The 25,892-nt window shown below is 33.7% G+C and overlaps 1 protein-coding gene across 1 annotated transcript in view; it reads right to left on the bottom strand.

Moving 5' to 3' along the window:
- Window positions 1-428: 428 nt before the first annotated feature.
- The window catches only part of LOC108915307 (disintegrin and metalloproteinase domain-containing protein 11), a gene marked incomplete at its 5' end in the record, with an annotated part of 192,688 nt that continues 167,224 nt past the window's right edge, over window positions 429-25,892 (bottom strand). Inside the window, 2 exons of the mRNA XM_018721299.1 lie at window positions 429-687; window positions 12,947-13,323. Of these exons, the coding sequence (XP_018576815.1) occupies window positions 429-687; window positions 12,947-13,323 (636 nt within the window). The remainder of the gene's footprint in view (window positions 688-12,946; window positions 13,324-25,892) is intronic.

The raw sequence follows: 25,892 nt of genomic DNA, 5'->3' as shown, positions 1-25,892 counted from the left end.
GCAGCAAAGCATGTCAAACAGAGCACAATGAAAATAATTTAGTTTAAAGAAGAAAAAAATACATTGAAACAGAACATTCTTACAATTATATTTACAATATCCGTACTTAGATTGCTAATTTATTCTATTAATAGGGATTGAAGAACGTGCAAGTGATGTGTTCGAGAGAGTAGACAAATTTTTGGACAAGCTGGAGAAAATCATACGGGGATACATCTGGAGCGGTGACACTGTGACAGCGCGGTACCTAGCAGTGATAGGTATCACACCCTATCCTTATCAGATCAGATGTCTTCGAGTGACCAAGGATTGCATCGTGTTGGTAACGTGAGGGGAAGCCAGTTTCCGTGGTATCGCGCACGTGTGTACGTTGAAGAGAGGCTGGGCCGCGACCGGTGCGACCCAGCCCGGTCAGTTTTCAGTCACTATCAGTGTTTATACTCAGGATATCGCTTGGGCCGGTGGATGGTCGCGTGGTCGGGATGCGGGTGACCTGTAGGGAGGTGGCCCGGTGTTGGGACAGGCGCTCTGGCGATGCTGGGTGGCTCCTCGCTTGTGGAACTGCTTGGCGATGGAAAATATTCCCGGGGCACGACGCCGCCGCCTCCGCCGCTGGTGCTCGCCTGTCCCACGGCGTCCTCACTGGCCCACCGGGCTAGCTGCTGTTGAGCTTGAATAAATTCATCACTAGAAAACAATGATAGTAACAGCACTACCAAGATATGGTAGTAATATTGTATATATTTCCTAAAATTGTTACGTTCTGTTAATATTCACAAGGTGATTTATTAAAATCGTGCAATATTGTATATTCGTCCTCCACGTAAAATTTCAGGGCAGTGTGATTCTGCACACTGATTCTATCCGAATGTTACTCCTGTGACAGTGCTGACAGTAGTCACACTGGTCATGTTGGATGATCACGGCAGATGAATCACCTAACGCGAATGAAAAGTCAACATGTAAACAGCAAATCATTGAAAGTGGATGCGGATAGCGGATGAAACGTAGAATAAACCGTGTAAACAAAACGTTCACTGTGGTGATTCGATGGCTCAACTAAATGCTACACTGTCTTGCAATTTCTATAATTGAATCGCTTGTTTTAGACATTTTGCAAATTTTGAAGAGGTAAAAAAAATGTTTCACAAGTACATATGTTAGAAGCATAACACTCTTTTAAATCTTGACTACGCCACCACTAGACAGTTCGCCGAATACAGTGTTATCTGTTGCTATCGTTTTAAACCAATAGTATGAGTGAAACTGCATTGGAAAATTGTTTTGTAAACAGATTGTTTTTGTACTTTGCAACATGTTATTTTAAAGTCACCATATTCTTTTTGGAAAAGATCCGTATCAAACAGATGAGTGGTTTTACTAACTGCCTAAAGACTTTGTAACAAGGGATTTGTATGTACCTCCACAGGCTGGTAGCTGGAGGTATGTACAGCAGTATGCAGCACAACACTACGTTAATGGAAGAAAAATTGTACAACTAATAGAAGATCCTTTACTTAATACTTGACAAATTGTTTGTCATTTGGAGTTATGTAGTGACATTGTGTTCATAAAGAACGTACTGAACGAAATTTGCACGTCGGCTGGGGTTTATTTAATAACTGTTGGAGTATATCCGATAAGATTCGAAGAATACATATAATTTTCCAAAGCGAATTATTTGTCATGGTACGAGCGTTTGGGATCAAGAAAATAAACAAATTTTCTGACCTCTACTAGCTCAATACCGATTTTCGATAAATTTTTGGACAAGTCTATACAATAATAGATTGAGCACCATACTCGGATGACTATACAGGGTGTTTCTAAAATAGGGTTCCAAACTTCTACTGCGTTTATAACTCATTAAAATAAGCCAAAAAGTTCCTATTAACATGTGCCCTAAAACGCACCCTTAGGAAGTTATATGCTCTTAAAAGGGCTTAAACAAAACTGTTTTTTTTCTGTTATTGACAAAACGGTTACAAATAAATAGAAAAAAATGTATGGGTCTTTTATAACTTTTTACATTAAATAACATGGGCTACTCCGTTTTTCGACACGCAAATCATATGCGTCCCATTTAGGTTGGTGAAGGGGGTTTTCGGCCCGTAATTTTTTTTATTTCAATTATTTTACAATTTTCTCTACATATTTATAAAATCTTAACAATTTTACGTAAACAATATTATCTTTGTCCAAATCGATATTTCCAATGGGTTTCGAGTAAATTGAGTTTGAAAATTACTCTGCTCTTTAAATTAGGCCAAAAATTACAAAAATCTGTTTACCATGGCAAATAAAAGACTGACGTTGCCACAACGCTTAACAATTTAAGTTATTGATGCACTGTGCATTGAGCTTTGCAGTGTTTAATTAGTAAAAGTGGTGAGTGGAAATTTTAAGTATACAACATTATTGCAACTCATAAAATGGAGTCATATTCAAACAAGGAAATGGCAGATATGCACGTACGGCCGTGCGGCTGGAAATGCATCAGAAGCGAGGCGTCTGTATGCGGCAGCATACCCGAATAGAAGACTTCCTTCTCGACAGGTATTTCAGAGGATCCAACGTTTAAGAGAAAATGGTTCGTTCCAACCAAGAGTAAATGATCGTGGCAGCGACAGATTTGTAAGAACACCGGTGATGAAGAAAATGTATTGAGAGCTGTGCAGGACAATCCAAGGGTTAGTGTAAGAAGTGTCGCACTACGAACCACGTCGGCAGTTTGCCAATGGTTTTTGCGAAAATCGAGGCGGATTCCGAATTTTGCATCTCTTATTTCGTTTACGGATGAGGAAAGCTTCAGTAAAGATGGTTATGTCAATTTTCATAACGCTCATGAATGGGCTGATGAAAACCCACACAGCATATTTCAGTCCAGACATCAGATTCGGTTTTCCGTCAGCGTTTGGGCAGGCATTTTAGGCGATCGGCTAATCGGACTGTTTGTGTTGCCTAATCGATTGAATGGTGAGGATTATTACAATCTTTTAGTTAACGACTTGCCAGGACTTTTGGAAGATGTCCCTTTAATTGAACGCCAAAGCATATGGTTTATGCAGGACGGGGCGCCACCTCATTACCTACATAATATAAGACAACACTAAAATGAGTTGTATGGAGAAAAATGGATAGGCCGAGGAGGTCCTGTTCCCTGGCCTCCACGTTCCCCTGACCTTAACCCATTGACTATTTTTTGTGGGGTCAACTTAAGGCAAAGGTTTATAAAATTCCAATTGAGCAACTACGGGAGGAAATTGAAACCGCGTGCATGGAAATAAGGCAAACACCTAGAATTTTCCAAAGAGTTCGCAAATCATTGAAGCGCCGAGCTAGATTATGCATGGAAATGCAAGGTGGTCACTTCGAGCAGTTCTTAACTTATTATTACTAATTTTAATCCCATTATTTTCTATTTCACATTTAGCTATTGTCTGTAGTAGTAATTAGTTCTTTAATTAGTAAGTGTAACTCTAAATTTAAATAGTCTTAGTTTATGTCTTAAATTATTTTTTAAATGATGGGATCCTTCATAACTGCAATTTATTTGAAAAAAAAAAAACAGTTTTGTTTGAGCCCTTTGGAAAAACCATTGGAAATATCGATTTGGACAAAGATAATATTTTTTACGTAAAATTGTTAAGATTTTATAAATCTGTAGAGGAAATTGTAAAAAAAATTGAAATAAAAAAAATTACGGGCCGAAAACCCCCTTCACCAACCTAAATGGGACGGGATGATTTGCATGTGGAAAAACGGAGTAGCCCATGTTATTTAACATAAAAAGTTATGTAAGACCCATAAATTTTTTCTATTTATTTGCGACCGTTTTGTCAGTAAAACAGTTTTGTTTGAGCCCTTTTAAGGGCATATAACTTCCTGAGGGTGCGTTTTAGGGCATATGTTAATAGGAACTTTTTGGCTTATTTTAATGAGTTATAAACGCAGCAGAAGTTTGGAACCCTATTTTAGAAACACCCTGTATAGTCATCCGAGTATGGTGCTCAATCTATTATTGTATAGACTTGTCCAAAAATTGTCCTGTATAATATATGCCACGTTTCTGTGATATAATATATTATTTGAAAAATCTTCAGCTATCTTATATAAGCATGCACGACACATCATTTCAATATTTTATCTGTGAAATTTATGCTTTTTTGAAATATTTGACCTTGATTTGTTAATCTGACATATTACCACTTACTGCACTAATAGAAAGTTACAAATATGGATATTTACACAAACAAAAGTGGCTTTAATAAAAATCGGCGATTGTTGCCCTTAAATGACATACCCTGAACTTGATTTATTACGTCACAATACTCAATGAACTATTTATAGAATAGAAAACAGAAGTATAGTAAGGTTGATTACTAAGGGCTATCAGGACTGAGCTGCGGGACATAGGCGTACGCATTATTTATTAAAAAACAAATTAAATTGTCTACATGTCTCGATTGACCCGCTAGACACGCCATTTAATTGCGGCTCTCTCTGATAGCCCTATTGATTACTAAACCACTTGTAAAATGTCGGCGCCAACACATTCGCAATGGAACCGAGTTTTTGGCGGCAGTCTTTCTCGCTTCTGTTTGTACTTTATTCTAGAAATGACTTTTTTCTAGTTAGATAGAAAGAAATGGTTTCTTTTCAAGGAACTGGACCAAATGCCGATGTTTCTGTGGTAAAACTACATGAAGGGCTTAGCATACGCTCAACCAATTAATAGTGAACAAGATATCGACAGTGCCACAAACATAATTCGTGAGCAATGGGGCAAGTGTATATTATTTGCCATTCAAAACTGTATTTTCGAACCTACTAGTAGAACTTTCTTTTTCACAAAATTTAAATAGATATTATCCACGGTTGTATATTTTTATTTCTTTTTGCACTTCAACTTTCTGTGGGGACATCCTTCCATTTTATTTTTGACGTATTCAAATAAATCACCCTGTATTTGTTATTATTTAATAGTACTATTAGTACTAATAATAATAACTACTACCGGAATTAAATGTTCGATCCTGTGAATTTATGAATTAAAAAGGTATGAATATATTAAAAAATGTGCCTTTAGCTTTCTCGTCTTATAAATAAATGCCATTTCTTCCCGAGAAACGAAACAAATAGAAAAGCTGACAAGGAAAATACAGACAACAAGGCGACAGAAATAGTGGCTATATGTAATACGAAGGGAAATCAGGATATGATTCAGTAAATTAAACTGAAAATAAACATTTAATCTGCCAAATTGTACCAGATAGATGTTAAGCAAGCTGTTGAAATTTACTTTTCGAAATGGTTTTTCAGTCAAATCCCAGAACGAAAGAAATTGATATAAACAAATCGTAAAATTTTTCCAACTCAGTTTGATTTCGAACATTCCATGTGTAACTCAACTTCATAAAAACTTCTCATGAAGTAGAGATATATCAAGGAAAATTAGTAAATTTCAACGACATTTGAAGGAAATAATCTCTGAGTGAGTACGCAAATGTTGCAAAACTAACCACTATTAAAATCAAACTATCTGATTCAATTTAGCAATTTATCTTTTTAATAATTTTAGGAGATACATAATATTTTTGTTTGGTTTAAATTAATAATTAAGAATACGAAACTTACCTATAGTACCTACTACCTAGTAAAAATGCAAACACGTGCGGAGAAGGTGAATTTAGATATATTTTCGACGGAAAAACATTTTAGTCTAAATAATTAAGAAATTTCCTTATAGAAACCATATTTTTCACTTTCAAAGTAAGCCAGTTAATATGAAAACAGGCATGAAAATTTAAAAAAATTAAAATTTTTCAATTTTGTTTATAATAATTATAATTTCCAATAACAGTTCATCAGTTTTAAATTCCTGATGCAGATAGCTTAATTTGAATTTTATATTTGAATTTTCATTTATATAATGATTGCTCAATCTATTTTCAAGGGTAAGTTGAAAGTTTAAATATATACGGCGTGAGCAGAAAATGATGTCTTATCAATAATAACGTAATTTGATTAAATTAGTATAGAATTTCGAGACCATCGTTATCGAGCAACAGAGTTTCTAAAATTAAAAAAATGTCAATTGAACTTTTTTAATTAATAACCGACTCGAAGTATTTTTAACGACTTTGGAGCGGAGCTACGTCTTATTTCTCAAAAAAATATATCATATCTCTATAATGTTAGAAACAAAATTTGTTTTCATATGGTCTATTGCCTTCTCATAATTCTTTTTGATCCTACACATTTCTTGCATCCTTTACAGTTTAGCGATAAAATTGATGTTCTTAATAAGTGCATTTTTTATCATATTGTGATATTAACGTGCTAGGAACTATATAAAACAAATAATGACTACACTACACTCATAATAATTATTGGAAATGGCCGCCTTCAGATTCAGATTGAATCTATTAAAAAATGCCAGGGGTGTCATATACATATATTTCTTTAACAAAATTTTAGCCATAGCATATGTTCCTAGAAATACCTTCTATACAGCCTTCAATGGGGTTGTTAATTATTCAGAAGTTTGGGACTTATTTTCTTTCATTTATTTAAAAAACCGTTATATTAAATAATTATATTTAAACAAGTATTAAGTTTCTTTTGTGTTTGCTCCTCAGTTTTATAGTTATAAAAACTTCTCTAATTAGTATTATTTTGTAGTATCTCGCTCATATAAGGCTCGTAGTAAAATATACATGCTCTACTGTTTTCTCTTTGTACTACGGTATTGCGACAATGTATGTATGTACATACATACACAAAGGATATAAGGAGATGTTAATATATTTATAAAAGCATATTACAAACTTGTACAGCAGTATATTGTATCATCCAGTAGCAATATAATTTTCTAAAGATAATACGGCGTTGGATATTAAGCGCGTACTTCTTTGTGTGTGTAAACTTAAAACACACAATGTAAGCTTAGATTTCCACTATTTCGAATAACACATGGTATACAAAGCTATGAGGAAGCTTAGTGCTGTTGTATTAAAATTTGGGATGCAAACGCATCCCATTGTTGTTTCTATTATAAAGCTCAAAATAAGTTTTGTAGGTTTCAGTTAGTAAAAGCAAGGAATAGGTACATATATATATGTATATAGTGTGGCCAATTAAAGTAAGTTACTTACTTACTTATAAGTTTTTTTTTGTCAGAATTTGACAATTAGCAATTTATTTTTATATACACCGTGTCCACCTAGTGCGCGTAAGTCCAATATCTAGGTTAATAAAAGATATAACTTAATTGTTTTTTCTACTTCTAAATATATTTGCATATACAGGGTGTTCAGTTTTTCCTGGGCAGGTACCAACTAAATTTTTTTTAATGGAAACCTATATTTTTATGGCATTATCGAATTCTACGTGAAAAATTAACGGGACTTTGTGTTATGATCCCTATTAAAACATTGATAGTTTTCGAAATAATCGACTTTTCATTTTTTTTTCTTACGTTTTGTCACTTCTAGTACCTAGTTTAGGCCGGTCAAAATCGACACAAAAAATCACTAATTCACAAAACACGATGTATCTCTAATTTTTTAGTATGTTGTTTGGGCCCATTAGGGCTATGTATACCCAAGTTTGCAACTCTCAAATAGTTGTGGAAAAATTTTTACACACCAAAAACCGCGAAATTTTTGGACTGGTTTCAGATTCTGCTCTATATCTCCTAAACCATGCATTTTTCGTCGAAAGCTATTATATACATTTTTTAAGAGCATCCAATTTGTGACAAACTAAGCCCAACCGGAGCTCTGTAGGTCAATTGGTTACCGAATTACGGCACTTTGAAAATAGGCCAGTTTTTCCAAAAATTGAAAATTTTAGTTTTAGACCTTCTTTGAACCGAAATTGCGTCGAAACCATTGATCCTACGAGAAGAACTTGTAGAATATAATTTGTAGGCAATTTCATTACATTTAAATTAGGCGCAGAGCGGAGTCTGTAAGCCACGTAGTTCTCTCAAAATCGCAAAAAAAACTATAAGGTAAAATCACATTTTTCCAGAAATGTATCTAACCACTTTTTGTTTCATGGAGTGAGATTTAAACATGCAAAACGTGTTATGATCATATCTGTACCTCAGAGCTTAACTGTATTAACTCCATTTTTTACGAAAATGGGATTATTTGACAGCCCAACACAGTTTCTTATGCTCTTTTACGTGCTAAACAGTAACAACTCCCACTCATGACACTTTCGAAGCAAAATTTAAATCTTTAAATCTCTCTCCTGTAAAATTTCATTTTTGGCACTTAATACAGTTTAGCTCTGAGGTACAGATATAGGAGGCGATCACGACGATCTGCAGCATCAGCGGAAATTGTGTTTGACGCATCACAGTCCCCCAAGAGAAGATGCTCTCGAATGACAAAAACAAGGTTCGTCTCATTGAGCTTCTCTGTTCTGCTTTTGCTCTCGAGGGGATTGAGACAAAAATATCAAAAGAAGACGCAGACCGCGATATCGTCGTGACTGCTCTGCAAAAAAGTGCCTCCAATGACCACGTCATTATCTTTGGAGATGATGTGGATTTGCTCGTGCTCCTCTGCGGTCTAGGATCCATTAAAACAAACATATACTTCCAGAAGAGTGGCAGAGGTGAGGCGGGTTGCGTCCAATTCTCAACCAGCTCATTCAACCAAGGGGAAGTGGAGCTACCACCTGGAATTGAACTTTTCATCCACGCATTTACTGGGTGCGACACCACCACCTCTGCCCTCTTCTGGCAGGGGAAGGTGAAAGTGTGGGGCCACTTCAGACAAAATCAAGCCCTAGTGGACCAAGCAAGAGTTTTCCTTCAGACAGGTGCCACACACCAACAAGTCGCAGCAGCCGGTGACAAGTGCCTAGTTGCCCTATATGGAGGAGACGAAACGAAAGACACCCTCAACGATGTACGCTTCCATACTTTTTGGAAGACAGCAGCCGACACCAAAGCGAATCTGGCCCGTTTGCCCCCAACCACAGAGGCTGCGTCGTATCACCACTACCGCACATACCACCAGGTGCAAAAGTGGTTGGGTGTGGAGAAAGAGGCCACTGACTGGGGTTGGGAATTGACCTTGGCTGGACTCATCCCCATTACTAGTCGGCAAACTCCTGTCCCCACAGAGCTCCTAAAACTCCTCTTTTGCAAATGCAAGAAGGGATGCAAAGGTGGCTGCACTTTCCTCAAAGCAGGGCTCAGATGATGTGTGCTACCTGCTCTGGGGAAACGTGTCAGAACGCTGCACTTATCATCTTTGAAGAGGACGACGATGACGAGCCTCAAGACAATCCTGACGATCCACCAATACTGAAGTACCTACCTATAGGGGCGAAGACGGCGACCCACCAATAGTGGAAGACATACCTATTGAAGGAAGCAACGAAAGTGATGGCCCAGGGCCATCAAAAACAAGGCGACGAATTTGACTATGTGTCTAATTTGATTCACTACTTATGATGACTATTATGATTATATATTAAAATACATTTCACCGTTTTTTTTTAAATGATTTCATGAATTCTTTTTAATTACCAAACCAAAAAACAAAAGATAAGAAAGGTTATGGAACATTTCTGGAAAAATGTGATTTTACCTTATATGTTTTTTTTTGCGATTTTGAGAGAACTACGAGGTTTACAGACCCCGCTCTGCGCCTAATTTAAAGGTAATGAAATTGTAATTGTAGTAGTAGTAGTGGTAGTGGTAGTGGTAGTGGTAGTGGTAGTGGTAGTGGTAGTGGTAGTGGTTGTGGTAGTGGTAGTGGTAGTGGTAGTGGTAGTGGTAGTGGTAGTGGTATCATCATCATCAATGGTTTCGACGCAATTTCGGTCCAAAGAAGGTCTAAAACTAAAATTTTCAATTTTTGGAAAAACTGGCCTATTTTCAAAGTGCCGTAATTCGGTAACCAATTGACCTACAGAGCTCCGATTGGGCTTAATTTGTCACAAATTTGATGCTCTTAAAAAGTATAGAATAGCTTTCGACGAAATATGCATGGATTAGGAGATATTTTTTTTTCAGGAACTGTAGAGTGAAGATGGCTCTTTCAAAAAACGTATCAAAAGTTGATCTGCGATATACAGGGGGCAAAAAAAAATCGTGCCAAACCTGATAATTTAAAATTTGAAAAATCTCGACTTTTTCAAATAGAACACCCTGTGTTTTATGATTTCATTAGATGCCTTTCTGTAGACCCTACAATTTTTTAATAGCTTTCCCTTTACCTCAGTTGCGTAGTTTTTGCAAAAAGCCCATTTTTATGTAAAATACCGGATTTGCGCGGAAAAAAATAAGTTATATCTTTTATTAACCTAGATATCGGACTTACGCGCACTAGGTGGACACGGTGTATAGGTATGTTATTTATTCCAACGTCTTATTGTTAGTTTGTCTATTGGTATTTATTTAACTGTGGTAGTCTTTTATTGAAAGCTTTAACTGATGATGTGGTATTGTCTCTTTTTGTGAAATCACGAACAACGGTTAATGTCTAAAGTGTGGCTCACAAGAATAAGGATATTACCACCATGCTTATATTTATATATATTTAAAATGGCTATATACTTGCTGAACCAATTATACTGATTTAGTTGGCAGTACCTTGTTGTGATTTTTTAATAATGTTTTTTGGAAAAACTACTTTTAACTATTTTACCAACGTAAAGGATCAAATATGGTTTCTACAACTGTGATCTTTAATTAAAAAAGTATAAATTTTTTCCTCCTTAATTTTAAAAAGCAAACGAGTCAAAACTCTTTGCTAAAGAAAATAAGTAGGTAGTATAATAAAATATATTTACAAGAAAAAGACGAAATGTTTTTCAAAAAAGGCCCAGTGTCTAGGTAGTATAAAATGTCATTTAGGAGTAAGAGAAAAATACAAATTAGCGTGTCAAAAAGACAATAAATGTTATTTATTAATGTTTTATGCCTGTCTCATGAGTAACAAAATCGATCGGTTTAATAAAAATAACTTGTAGAAAGAATATTAAAATTTAACTAATCGGTGGGACTAACACAACATATATTCTGCAAGTTTTTGGTTCTTCCGATGTTTTTGAATAGTACTTACTTTTATAAGACAGACATTTAAATACAAGTTAAAATAAACTACACAAGTACAGGAAAAAATTAAGTGAACAAAAATATTTCATAAGTTCTTTAGTGGTCTTTGAAAGGTTGTATCTCAATGCAAAATGGTCGTGTCGAGATAGAAAAAAAAACAGTTCTGAAGCTTTAAGTCTCTAGTTTCAAGATAGTTTTACAAATTTTTTTTGGGCTATTATTATCGAGGAATCAAAAGAAATACTCCGAAAAATTTTTTTTGGACTGTCCACGGACTTTTTCTTAAATTTAAGTGGTAAATTAAGAATCCAGATTTGACTATTTGGAACAGAAAAACGGTTGGATGGATCAACTTGTCATTGTCAATTTACAGGGTTATTGTGGATACATTGAGCTGTAAAAAAATTCTTTCAACATTAGTCTTTTCATCAATATTTGTAAATTAGTGGTAAATTTTCTAAAAAACCGTAAAAAGTATTTTTTTTCATCTTATTCAAATTAATCTTGAGGCTGAAAAAAAAATGTTTTTCTTCGAAAACCATGATAGAAGGATTTATTCAAAGTTTTCAAAACCGCCCCTGGATTTATTGTGTAATAATTTGTTGCTGAGATATCGATGATCAAAGACAAAAGTGTTTTTTCATTCAACTTTCAATATCTTGGTAACCAATAGTAAGGAGACTTTTCAAAAAGCAGATTGAAGCTAACTAAACAAGCTAACTGACCCCCATATTGATTGAGTTTGAAAAAAATTCCCGAGTTCGTGGACAGTCCAAAAAAAAAAAATTAAAAATTGTTTTCTTGAGGTATTCCTTTTGATTCCTCGATAGAGACTTAGAGTTTCAAAACGATTTTTTATCTTCTTACGACCATTTTTCACTGAGATACAACTTTTCAAAAATCACTAAAAAATTTATGAAATATGTTGGTTCTCTTAATTTTTGCCAGTAGTGTATTATAGAACTTATATTTTCGTATGCAACACCTGGTAAATTAATGAATATTTCCATTTTAAAATAGGAAAGTTGGTGTTGACTTCCGGAGTACCAAAAATTATTAAATATTTTATACAGCGTGTAATCAATTTGCCTAGTTAAACTTTGAGGGACACACAAATTAACAAAAAAGTTCTTAAAACCGGAAACATTTCGTTTTTGATATACAGTGTATTAAAAATTGATGAAAATGTGTGATTTATTTCAAGTTGCAAGATAGAATAAAGGGAAGTCATGTAAATAATTCAGTCATAGATATCACGATTATTTGAATTATTATTTGTATTTAAAAATATTTTGATATGTTCATACATGCTTACGTACATTACTTATCCGGAAATGATTTAAAATTTTATCATTTATCTCGAAAACGGTGTTATAGCACCATACACCAGAAATACATTTTTATGAAGTTCAAATCAGAAATTAAATGTACATCCTGTTGAATAAATTACGGATATATAATTTTTTCTTAAACTTTAACACCGTGTGTCGCAAAAACGAAACGTTTCCGGAGACAAGTATATATAGGAACCCTTTTTGTGTAAAGTAAAATTGGCCCTTTAAGTTTAGCCAAATATTTTAGTTACACTTTGTTCATAAATGCAGATCTAAATTTAAAATTTTTCATTACAGGTACTTTTCCCTGTATTTATATTGTATTAGTTGCTGATGCAATGTATTAAATGATTCTATAGTATTTGCATTTCATTTCATTCACATATAACATTATTAAAGGTAACAAAGACTATTCCAATGATTGATTCAAGATCCTGTGATCCAATGGATTTTTTGAGAGTCGGTTATGAGTCGATAAGTGAAATAGTGACATTTGATTATACTTTTATAAATCACGATGACATACCTTTCGCTGTCAGGTGTATCACCACATGGCGCCCCTCTGTCATGATCGGCGCTCTCGTAGATGCTTTCCTCCTCAGCCTGGTGGTGTGAATGTGGATGAGGGTAGGGCAATCGTCCTGGAGGTTGTCTGTACCGTCCATAGACAAACCGAGAGTCTCTATGAGATTGGTGAGAGCTTTCGCTGCAGGCCGAGGAGGATTCTTGTCGATAGTGGCGATCTGCTTCGGTTTCGGACATTCTGATATCTTCAGAACCGCTGGGGCTCATATGCCTGGAATGGTGCTCCAATTGTCGGATCAGGTCCTCTAGGTTGCGAATTCGAATTGGTCCACAAGGCGGCACTTCGTCTTCGTCTTCATCTTCGTGTTCTATCACCACCTACGGATGTAATAGTAACATTAATGTACAGGGTAGCAAAGTACCGATGGTCTATCTGAAGTTACGTGAGAGCGATAAAGTAAGCCATAGAATTCCATGTGATAGTGAAGGATGGTTATAATGAAGGCCTCTCATAGTCACCGCCCGTTTCGCCCTTCCACAAATAAGATCCACTTCTTATTTGTGGAAGGGCGAAATGGGTGTTTATCTGAAAAACTAAAACAGTTGTTTTCATAAAATTTTGCGATGAATCTATAGGGAGTTTCGGCGAAGTACCTTCGTTTTCGAGATACGGGATGCTGATGATTTAAAATATATTTCATGTCTCTTAAAGGTTTTCTTTTAAATGAGGTAGATTCAGATATTTTTTAACATGCTCTACGGCAATCCGTTCAATCTACAGGGCGTTGTCTTTTATGGAATACGTTGCCTCCCACCTCCCTTAATATTATTTTTGTGTGAGCCAATGACTTTTATATGACATAGGTACTTATTAAAATGCTCGTTGTTTTTGATATATTTTTTCCTCTTATAAATTTCTGACACGATTCTTTTACTTGAGTTATTTTTCTATAAAAAATAAAAATATGTGTATAAAAATTATATAAGCTAAGAACGTATACGATTTTCTTCTTCTTCCTAGTGGTTGGTCCTAATAAGTCCCATAGCACCGCGGCCTAATTAGGTCTAATGTGCGACCCCGATTCAGCAAGTAGTTTTGTCCTTTCGACAAAGTCTAAAAGCTTCCTTGCTGACACTTCTCTCAGTTCCTTGGGTTCCAAATAAGGTGTCCCCAGGAGCGCCATTCTACTACGCAAATCCCGGGCACTCGCCCAAGATATACGATTTTTATCTGTATGTATTCGTTAAAAAATGTCTTTTACAATTCCAGTTAAAAGAAATTACACATTAAAATAAATATTAAACAGATTACACAAATTTAAACAATTTATAAGTAACGTTAAACGAATTAAACAAAATACCATTTTCTAAAGGGGCAGATTCAATTGTCTCTTCTTTCAACATTAATGCATATTCTGATACCTGATGGCTCATCCAATACGTTTAAAATTGTCGTTAATATTGTGAATCAGTTTGTAACATTTAACAATTTCGAAGATAGCCTTAAGTTTTCAAATGATTTCGTGCCTAAATCACATTTTTGATCTTCTTGCAAGATCAACTTTGTAGTACTCAACAAATTTGTAGTAGCTAAGAAACTTGCTAAAAAGGAACATCATTAAAAGGAATATATTGTAAAAGTCATTGCCATATAGACTTTTACTTTTGAAATCTTGAGAAAAATTACGTGTTTCACTATTTCATATGAATTTCGGAACACTTTGTAGTTTTATTTTTTTATTTATTGGGTATTTTACCACCTGTGGAAAAAATATAATTGCACCAAAAAGGTCGGACAAGAAACATTGTGTATTTTGTTTTTGTCTATTTTTTTGGTGTGAAATTCTTGGTTATACAAAACTATTTTGAATAACGATAACTCGAAGAAAAAAAAGATCAAATAAATAAAATTATTATAATAATAATTAATCGATATATGGAAAGTAGAAAGAGTATTAGTGATAACATGTTTGTTTTAGTTAAAATATGTTATTTATTTGGCCACTCGACTGTTATACTTATATTCATTGAAAGTCCAGAAGTAACTATATATTTTTTTATAGTTTCTAACAGTTCTTTGAACAAACCTATTTTCATTCAGGTTAATATTATTACTAGATTAATGTGGGACGTAATAAGAGTACCTACTTTTCCACTAATATGACTATTTTACGTTTTTAATTATCAATTATCTACAACAGAAATGATAAGAAACATAGTGCTGCTAAGTTTTGTCACCAGGACATGGAAAATACACACGAGTTCATGAAATAGACGGTTAAGCAGTGTGAAGGATATACAAGGTCTGTTCAGAAAAAAAACGAACTTTATTGATCCTTGTCTCCATCAAAGTACCATCCTCCCCTATTCACACACTTTTCCCAGCGGCGTTTTCATTTCGCGACGCAGTACTGGATAGCTTCATTTGAAATGGCCTTAGTCTGTGACGAATTTGCTATGATGTCATTAATGGTCTGAGAACCGCGTTCTTTCGGAACTGATTTTAGTTTCGGAAATAAGAAGAAAATGCAAGGAGCCAGTTTGGCGAGTAAGAAGGATGAGAGAGAACAGTAATCTGATTTTTGGCATAAAACTGACGAATTGACAAAGCTGAATGCGCTGGTGCATTGTCGTGGTGCAAGAACCATGAGCTGTATCGCCACAATTCTGGTCTTGTTTTGCGGATTTTGTGACGTAACCGTTGTAAAACGCCTTGATAGTAGGTACACACGGTCACTGTTTCACCTTGAGGCAAGAATTCGAAATGCACAATTTGATTAAAGTCGAAAAACACAATGAGCATCACTTTGACATCGGATCGAGACTGACGTGCTTTCTTGGGGAGTGAAGATTCTTTGCCAATCAGTTAATACCTCCAGTAGCGCGTAATTCAAAAAGTTCGGTTATTTTCTGAACAGACCTCGTATGCACAACTAATAAAAATTAAACCAGCTGCGTACCGAACGCTGCACTGTGTCGTGTTGTGCTGACCATCCATCCCGTACTGCTCTTTGCTAGGAAACAATGGATGCAATTTTTTGTCTTTTGTATTGCGTTTACTTTATTTCACCAGGCTTGTTGAAATTTAAAATTTGTCGTCTTGTTTCTTCTATCTTTCGTAGATATGAACAAAAACGGATAACTTCATTAGAGTATTACATTTTTCATTGTTTCTACTAATATCTGATCAATTCAATTCTAATGCATTTCTGATCCTTGATTTTTACATAAAAATCAAACGACTAATGACTAATGACTGCAAGTCTTGCACTAGTGCAATCAGATATATGGCGATATATCATTCCAAACGTCAAAATGCCTAAGCAGGCGTAATAACCAAAAAGGAATTTGTTTACCCAAGCTAGGTTATACCACGTGTCCCATTTTAGTCAATACATGTGAATGTTCAGTTGCTCAATTCATTGAGGGAAAGCAGTTGCTGACTTTGACCTTTAACTTTAACCGTGAGCTTAAAGGTTAGTTGAAGGTTATCTCCATAGCTTTAAATAAGACCCTCTATATTTTACCCTGGGAATGGATTTTGCAAAAAAATTTACATCTGGATGTAATCTCAATTTTGATCTTGCGGTTAAGGTCAAGGTCACAGCAAGTTGAAATGACTCGTCACTTCTGAAGCAACCTCGGAATAAGATGTTTGCCCCCAGAGTAGATGGAATTTTTATCAAGTTACTCAATCATGACTCAACAAAGGCATAACTTTGCTTGAGAATTGAAATTGAAAAAAAAAATTAAAAATATTGCACTGCTATTTGTGGACCATTGCATTACGAGGTTATTTCGTTACTACTCCAGAGTTAACTCTTGATTTAATCTTCAAATTAACTTTTAATTTGACCTTTTATTACTTTACAACGCACTCGGGTGTAGAATTTACCGCTTTTCCAGGATCCAGCCTCAGGAGTACAGGTACCCATATAAAATCTAACAAAGTCAACCTTCAAAAGACCTTCCAGATTAAATCCAAGATCACCGATCCATGGTCCCGAACATCCTGAAAAACATTTGTAGAGGTCATCAAGGTCGATTTTTGTAGTCGACGAATCATTTGAATTTGAAGCTGACCTTCAATTGACCTTCAAGGTCACGGTTAAGGTCAAATTTAAGGTCAGAAATTGCTTTTCTCCAATGAACTGAACAACTTTCATGTAAGTCATTTTTGGATCGGAGGATTTAATGATGAGATATTCATGTGTATCGCTAAAAATGGGATACGTGTATAGTTTAGACCAGCTTTGCCAAAGTTTATCCTTAAACACCCCATATTCATTCTATGAATCCTACAATCATATTTGATACGATTTCAGCTACAGCTACTGCTTTATTTCCTTTACAGCAAAAGGGTATTATTCGTTCGAATCTTTCATTAAGTTCAAACCTAAAGAATTCCTTTCTCCTCATAACCTATGAATTAGACACACAGGTATGACAGAACATAACGCAATATGCAACGTCGGTAGATGGAGTAAAGTTTTTATATTACACATAGATTAGCGTAGCATTGCATAAACTAACATAGTAGCACCGCTTCAATCCGTTTCACACTGTACATATATTAGCCTGGGAGCCAGCGACCGTTTTGAGTTAGTCATTTGGCAAAAGCTGAAAATTTTTCCTACGCTTCATTTGGTATCACTAGTAAGTAAATCGACCTCCAGCTCGCGCAATTCCGGGGGGTGTAGCTGCAGCAGTCTCCCTAACACGTAAAATAATAAAATAAAAAAAACTAATACCGCAAAAGCTGAGACTTTGTCGACAAGTTAATTATGTTATAAACAAACGAAAAAACGTGATCAGCTGACTTTAGAGTGGGGGGTTATGCCTCAGCTTTTCACCTAAACAAGTCAAAAATATGCGCTAGGTAAACTGATACCGAAAAAGCTGAAATTTGGTAAAGTAATAGTCATCTTAATCAGTTATACGAAAAAAAATGTCCGCTGAAGTTTTTGAGGTGTATAAGCGCTCAGTTGACGAGTTGAAAGTGCAGCACATCGCTATGCGCGCGGGCGCATTGCATCTTTAACTTTATCAGCTCAGCACTTTTCAATCACTAAATATAAAGCTGAGCATTTTCTCATTTAACTTATTAAGTGAGATATTGTATTACCAAATTTCAGCTTTTGTGGTAAGAGATATCTATTATTTTTTCATTTTTCAAGTCTTACTAGTAATTATATAAAAATTTGCAACTTTTTTCGAATATTTATTTACAATAAACGATTTCACGAGTATTTCAATTTAAAGAGCTTTAATAAATAAATATTCACATTTAAATACTTAAACATAAAATTGAACTGCATCAACATTTGCTGCGGACAAAGTACATTGCAAATATTTAGGTACACACTCATCTTCTGGTCCCAACAGAATTATATCCGACTGATTTCGGCTGGGAAGAGAAGGGGGATAAATTTATTTTCAAATGGTTCGAGAGTGAACAGCTGCCCTCTTCTCTTGGAGATATAATTATCGAGAATGAGCAAAAAAATAGTGCTGGTTAGAATGATACTATATTTCGCTCTATAGGTACTAAAATTTCATTATTTAAGTTTTTTTATTATTTCATTTACATATGTAAAATACAATTTAAACATATTTAAAAAAATTCGTATTATATGTAATTATTTTTTATAATTAACGTTTTATTAAAATATATAATAATAATAATAATAATAATAATAATAATTTTGATAATTTTTATAATAATAATAATAATAATAATAATAATTATTATTATTATTATTATTGTTATTATACAGGGTGTTTGTAAATAAGTGCGAAATATTTTGGGGGTGGTTGTCGAAGTTATTTTGCGAAAAAGGTTCATATGATTGTAGTTAGAAATATGCTTCATTTCCGAGATATAGTATTTAAATTTAAATTTTTTATTAATTATTTTAAAAACTTTTAAAGATATTGACTCGAAATTTGTAAAACACTTTGGAGGGATAAATGTGTAAATTTTGGGATGATTCGAATGTTTCTACTTGCATCAGTGGCGTTCGTGTGAGAATGCCACTACATTTTTTAACAACAAACAACAAAAATGATACGCCACTGACTTTTTCCCATTTTAATATTTTTTCAGAAATCCGCCATCAATTGTGAATGAAATTAGACCCTTCAATTTTTTTCGTAGGATGTATCCTTTTGAGGAAAGAAATAAAACAATATTTTATTACAAGTTGTGTATTTTTAATTTCTATTGATACATTATCTAGTAGGTGGTTGACAATATTTCTAAATAAAATGCAACCATCAAATTTCGAGTCAATATCTTTAAAACTATTTGAAATAATTAATAAAAAATAGATAAAAAATTAAAGTTTAAACACTGTATCTCGAAACTGAAGGATATTTTGACCTACGTTTATATGAATTTTTTTCACAAAATAACTTCGGCAACCACCCCATAAAATATTTCGCACTTATTTACAAACAGCGTGTGATGAGGAAGAAATGGCAGGAATCGACATTGACTCCAGCGACCATGAGTTTGAGGGTGATGAATCAGAAAATGAAATAGATTATTTCACACATAACGTTTATTGTAAATAAATATTCGAAAAAAGTTGGATATTTTTATATAATTACCAGTAAAACTTAAAAAATGAAAAAATAATACATATCTCATACCGCACAAGCTGAAATTTGGTAATACAATAGCTAACTTTGTAAGTTAAATGACAAAAATGCTCAACTTTATATTTAGTGAAGGAAAAGTGCTCAGCTTATAAAGTCAAAGATGTACGCGCTCGCGCGCATAACGATCTGCTGCACATTCGACTCGTCAGCTGAGCACTTATACACTGCAAAAACTTCAGCGGACAATTTTTTTCGTATAACTGATTAAGATGACAATTACTTTACCAAATTTCAGCTTTTGCGGTATCAGTTTACCTAGTGCATATTTTTGGCTTATTTAGATGAAAAGCTGAGGCATAACCCCCCACTCTAAAGTCAGCAGATTGCGTTTTTTCGTTTGTTTATAACATAAACAACATGTCGACAAAGTTTCAGCTTTCGCAGTATTAGTTTTTTCTAATGACTATTTTTCGTGTTTGGGAGGCTGCTGCAACTATACCCCTCGGAAGTGCGCGAACTGGAGGACGATTCTCTTACTAGTGAGTGACACCAAATGAAGCGTAGGAAAACTTTTCAGCTTTTGCTCTTTTGGTCATCAAAAAAGGTCGCTGGCTCCCGGGCTATATGATAGCTTTTGATATGCGGCTGGCTTTAGTAAATAGGTTGTTTGTGAAATCTACGTGATACTGTGATCAAAAATTGAATTCGATGCTTTGCTGTTTACACAAGAAGCATTCTCAAACACATTTAATAAAACTTGAGTCACAGTACCTGGGGCAAAAAAATTAAATAGACCTGAATTACAAAAAAAATAATTTAATAAATTGAACAACAAATAAATGAACATTGGTATCTTGACTACTATGAGAATTAAAGAGATGTTTAGTATAACTTATGAAGATTTGTAGATTTTTTTTTTATAAATTTTGAGATATAAAAGATTAAATTTAAAATTTTTGTACCTCTTATACTTTCTTTGATCGGACGATAAGCATTTATTTGACTTTTACATTATTGGGACGCATTTAACAAAAAATATTTCATGCAAGTTTCCAAATTCCATTAATTTATTTATTAGTTGTAGAATATATTCTCTTTTGTGATGGCAGAGATATTGATTCATTTGATTATTATTCATTTGTAGGTGATGAAATAAGCTTTTAAGAGATCATGGTTAAATTACAAATTTTGATCACCTTAAGTTAAATTCTCGCCCATTATTCTCTAGTTATAAGCTAGCTACATTCTGTTTTTCAGAAGTACGTAATAGTTTGTGAATAGAAACTATAAAGGTACCACTAAGATGAACGTGAGTAGTGTCGGTATAATTAAAGTCTATAAAAATACACGCAATATTGTGTACCCCTTTTTAATTTTACATTTCTAATATTAACATTTGTACTTTACTTTAGTAGTAAGTCATTCATATTAATCTAGAGAGATTGTCATATGTTTTACTTTGTCAAGTCTTTCATTCTGTATAAATTAATAAAAAATTTAAAATATAGGCTTGATTTGAATTGGCTTAGTACTTTTTAAAGTAAAGTTATTGTTTAGCTCGTTGTATGAAAGTCACAGGGATTCATTTTTAGTGCAGTAATAAAACGCATTATAGTAGTTTATACATTTTTCAATACCGTTAGATCTTGTGACTTATAACAAATCTATGCATGTTAAGACAAGCAATTGTACTCATTACGAATAATTTAAATAAATTATATTTTTGCCTGCCTGTTGTTTTTTCTTACTAATGTTTCTACAGCAACAGTTTCTTAGGTAGGTATACGTTCTACGTACACTGGATTTTTATCCCTTTATATTCCCAATTTAAGAGTCTCATTCTCTCGCGGAACTAGTTAGTACCTACTTAAAGAAAACAAATCAGTATAAATAAGCAATTGAGTTTATTGCAAAATTATGCTATTTTCTTTATTTACAGTTAGCTGTTTTTGGGAAAATGGAATTTAGCCCAAGAAAAGCTAGTAAAGTTAAAATATCACATTTTGTAGATTTAAGACTTTCACAGAACAGTTCATTAATAATAGATCTAACAATTCCTTAATAGTAATAAAAATAATAATAATAATAATAATAATAATAATAATAATAATAATAATAATAATAATAATAATAATAATAATAATAATAATAATAATAATAATAATAATAATAATACGGTTAGCACATGAGTTCTCCTCCCATTCTTTTACATTTCGAGATGAAAAATTTGAATTTAGGTACTTAAAGGACTCCTCAACTCAACTCAACGGACAACTGTAATAAAAAAAAACGAAAATGGGAAAAATTTATTTTTCAGTTTTAAACGACTATAGCTATGGTTTTTAAGAATTCTGCTGTCGTTCATCCCACCAGAAAAGGCTAGTTTATTTCACTAAAAGCAATGCATGTCGTTACAAGTGTCATTTTAAACGATGAATGTCAGAAGAATGGTTTAAAAACCATAGGTTTTTAGTCTATTTCTTCTATTCCTCATAAAACTATATTGTTTACTTTGTCATACATAAAATAATTCTAATACAAAAATAAATAAAAACCGTCGATAACTTTTACGTAGCAATGAAATATAACTCTCAACAATGTGAGATTTTGTCTTATTTGCTTTATTTTCTGAAAATGGTCAACGGGTGAATTTTTTGTTTGAATCGTCAATAGCTGTTTACAAAGAATTTTTTGGTTACAAAACGATGTGAACAGAAAACGCGACAGAAGAAAGTCTAACAAAAACATAATACTACGAAATATTGCCTTGGAATCTGACGAAAGAAAATAAGCTGATGTAAATAAAAATATAGGTATTGGATCTATGAATACAGGGTGATTCAATCATAATGTCATTAATTTTAACCACGTATTCGTAAGGCTTAATAAAGACAGAAAATCGGAAAAAAATTTTTTATTCGACTTTTAAAAATGAAGGAAATCAACCCATAACTCCCGCTAAGAGGGCGGCCCTGCTAGATGCCCGGATGCTCGGAAAATTTTGTAACGTAATGTCACGAACAAATCGTCAGCTGAAGCGAACAGCGTTGCCAAGTTCACATCATAATCTGTGGTTCACTTTTAATTAATCCGCTTCAGTATACGAATACATATGCACGAAACCAATAAAATGCAAGTAAATAAAGGATCATGCTGCATTTTATTATAACTAATTTTAATAATTGTATTAATTTAATGCAAATTGTTTTAACAAGCCTGACTTCTCGAAGTTAATTTTCGTTAAAAGAAAATAAATAAAGCAGAGGTTTGTAGGCACACTGTATTTTATCAAATAAAAAAAGTCGGCACACTAAATACCCGAATATACAAAATACACTACACACGGTTACAAAACCATTACCTAACAATTTACAGCGTTTATTCAAATCTACCACCCTCCATATCTCCCGCATTTTTCCCGCAAAGGAGTTAAAATAACACATTTTCAAAAAGTTCAAGCTTTAGAAGCAGCTGATTTCCCCAATCGTTTTGAATTTTGCAATTGGTTCCTAAATCGAAGTGTAGCAGAACTTTATTAACAAAGTGCTCTGGACAGATGAATGCTGTTTTACTAGTGATGGCATTTTAAACAGTTAAAAAACATAAGTATTGCTTTCTTAAAAACAATAAGTGCCTACCTAGGTTACACCAAAGTTTAGATTTACACTAAAATTTACATTTATTATGTAAACTTTGGTTATACGCAACTGCATATTGAATAATAAATTGAAATACTAAAACTGTATTATTTAACATAATAAATTATAAAACGTGAAAACGTTAATAATATTAACATGATAAATTGTAATAACCGTACATTCGAAAACAATCATCCCTATTCATTAAATTCAATTTGATGACACGATTTTCCTATGATAAAAGACCGACAACTTTTTGCTCTACTTTGCATGGAATACGATCCTACTACAGTTGGTATTAGTCTAGGAGCCAGATCAGGTTCCGTGTACTAGCTATAAAAATAAACTTTTTACAGCCATTTAAACATTTAATTTGTTGATAACAATTAAACTGACCACTTTCAGGCTTTGCGACCAAGTTTTTTTGGATTCAGGAGCTCAAAATACTTTAGAATAAGTTGTTTGCAGCTAGGGTTTGCAATCCCGCATTCCGCGTTACAGCATTCCAGCAATTTCCCGCATGTCAATGAGACCTGCGGAATTCCCGCATTTGCGCGAAAATTCCCGCGCGGGAAATTTTTGAATAGAACACATCCGTTTAGTGACATCGCACGTGGCGCGCACGAGCTCCCCGTTTGGTTTGCGTGCGCATCCCGTTCCCCTGTGATAGCATCAATAAATCGAGCGAACGAAAGGATTAAAATCGGGAGATCTTTGCATCATTCAAACAAATTCCTTGATTCGTTTGTTTATTTTCGAGAAAAAAAGTGTTTACAAAGTGAAATTTTATATGTAACTAATACTTTTCTCTTCTTGTATGTTACTTTAATTATACTATACTGCCCTACTTCGGAAAAAGACCGTAAAAGCAGTTTTCTGACAAATTGAGATAATTACATTTTCGAAATCTAAATCGCATTATACATTACCCATCTATAAATATCAAAAATATCGTTTTTGTTTCTTTAAATTTAAAAATTTGTACATTTTAAATTTCTAATATTGTGTCACTTAGCAGACTTATTACATGTATTTCATTGAGAGGTACATAGTATAAACGCCGCATGTGACCACATACGGCTTTCTGCTCTAGCAGAAGCGTTGATATACGATGTTTTTAACAAATTAAATTCGTATGTGTTTACATGCATTGTTAAAAATTAAACTACAATTAAATATTAATTATTATTAAATAAAAACATCCAAAATATCATGTATAGGATGTACATGTTCTGGTTCTTCTATTAATTTCTGTTGAAAATGTAGCACATACGGCATTTTTACCTAGCAAAATCTTAAATTTATTAAGACAAAACAACATTTTCGACGGTGTTTTTATTGAAATTGCAATGTTTTCTAACATTCTTCAAATCCATTAAAAATATTTGTTTTTCATTTGCCGTTACCGAAAAAATCACGTTATTACCTTAGGTAATTAGTAAATGAATGACAGCCAAATGAAGTATGCCTAATATCTTTTTGCAATTTTCTCTAAACTGTCACATTCCGAAGTAGGGCAGTATATTATCGATGTATCTAGCAAATATTTTTTTTTAGAAATTGTTACTACGATTAAATTATTAACCTAACCTAAATGTTTATAAATTTAGTAATTTAACAGCAACAAGTACGTTAAGTAACTAGAGACATAATAATATCTATGTAAAAATAGCAAAAGTAATATATTATTATTGATGTGTTGATTTCTGTTGATTCTTAGTTAATAAACATAGTTTTTAATGTATATAATGCTTATTTGTTGATTGATAAATACCAAGAATTTTCCGTTCATTTCCCCAAGAAAACAGTAAATTACTTTCTTTTTCACCTTCAAAAGACCTACAAAACTAGCCCACGAGCGTAAAAAAAATATTGATTAGATCAAAAGTTATAAAAAGAAGAAGTTTATTTATGACTTTTGAACATTTATAAACTGCGTTATTATTACCAGAACGTTTTGGCATCGCATCCTCTCATTCCTTATCACTGTCTAATAAGTTACACGAAATCTGGAATCTGTGAGTTGAATAGTTTACAAGTTATGGCCTTATAAACAAATTAATTAATTATTATTCTGGATGATCCCGAGGATCTTCCACAATCGCACTGTTCATTTCATAATAATACATCATTGAAATCTATCATTTTTTTTAATTTCAAATTTGCAACCTGGAATATTTTTTTTTAGGCTTACTTGCAAAATGAAATATACTACTCACGAGCGTGATAGTTATAGGATGTCCCTGAAAAGGATGGACAACGCTTGACCACAGGTTCCTTAGATGAAAATAGGACTATTTAATCTAACTTACCTATATACAAAAGTGCACGCCTACTGAGATGTAGCCAGTTCCTAGCGGGCAGCCGACCAGAGCACACGTGTTTTGTGAGAGTGTAGTGCAAGGAGCAAATTCTACCTGCCTTTATTAAGGCTACCTGGAAAGAATCCCTTTCTTTCCTTTTAATCACCGACCTAATCCCCGGCTTAAGCATAGACGCCGTCGGCATCTTTGTTACAGCACCTGTGCCGGGGTTATGCCCAGGTAAGTTTTTACTTATTTATCAGTTATTTTCATTACTTTAGAATACATTTCTTTAAAATTGCGACCCCCGACAAACAATATACCAGACAGACAAATACACCAAAAGACACGTACGCCCCCGTGAGGGGGCATCCCCACACGACTAACACTTACACACCTTCCC

Source organism: Anoplophora glabripennis, unplaced genomic scaffold (genome assembly GCF_000390285.2).
Source record: "Anoplophora glabripennis isolate ALB-LARVAE unplaced genomic scaffold, Agla_2.0 scaffold774, whole genome shotgun sequence".
Lineage (NCBI taxonomy): Eukaryota > Metazoa > Arthropoda > Insecta > Coleoptera > Cerambycidae > Anoplophora > Anoplophora glabripennis.
The sequence above is the reverse complement of the archived record's forward strand: the minus strand, read 5'-3'. Positions and strand labels throughout refer to the sequence as shown.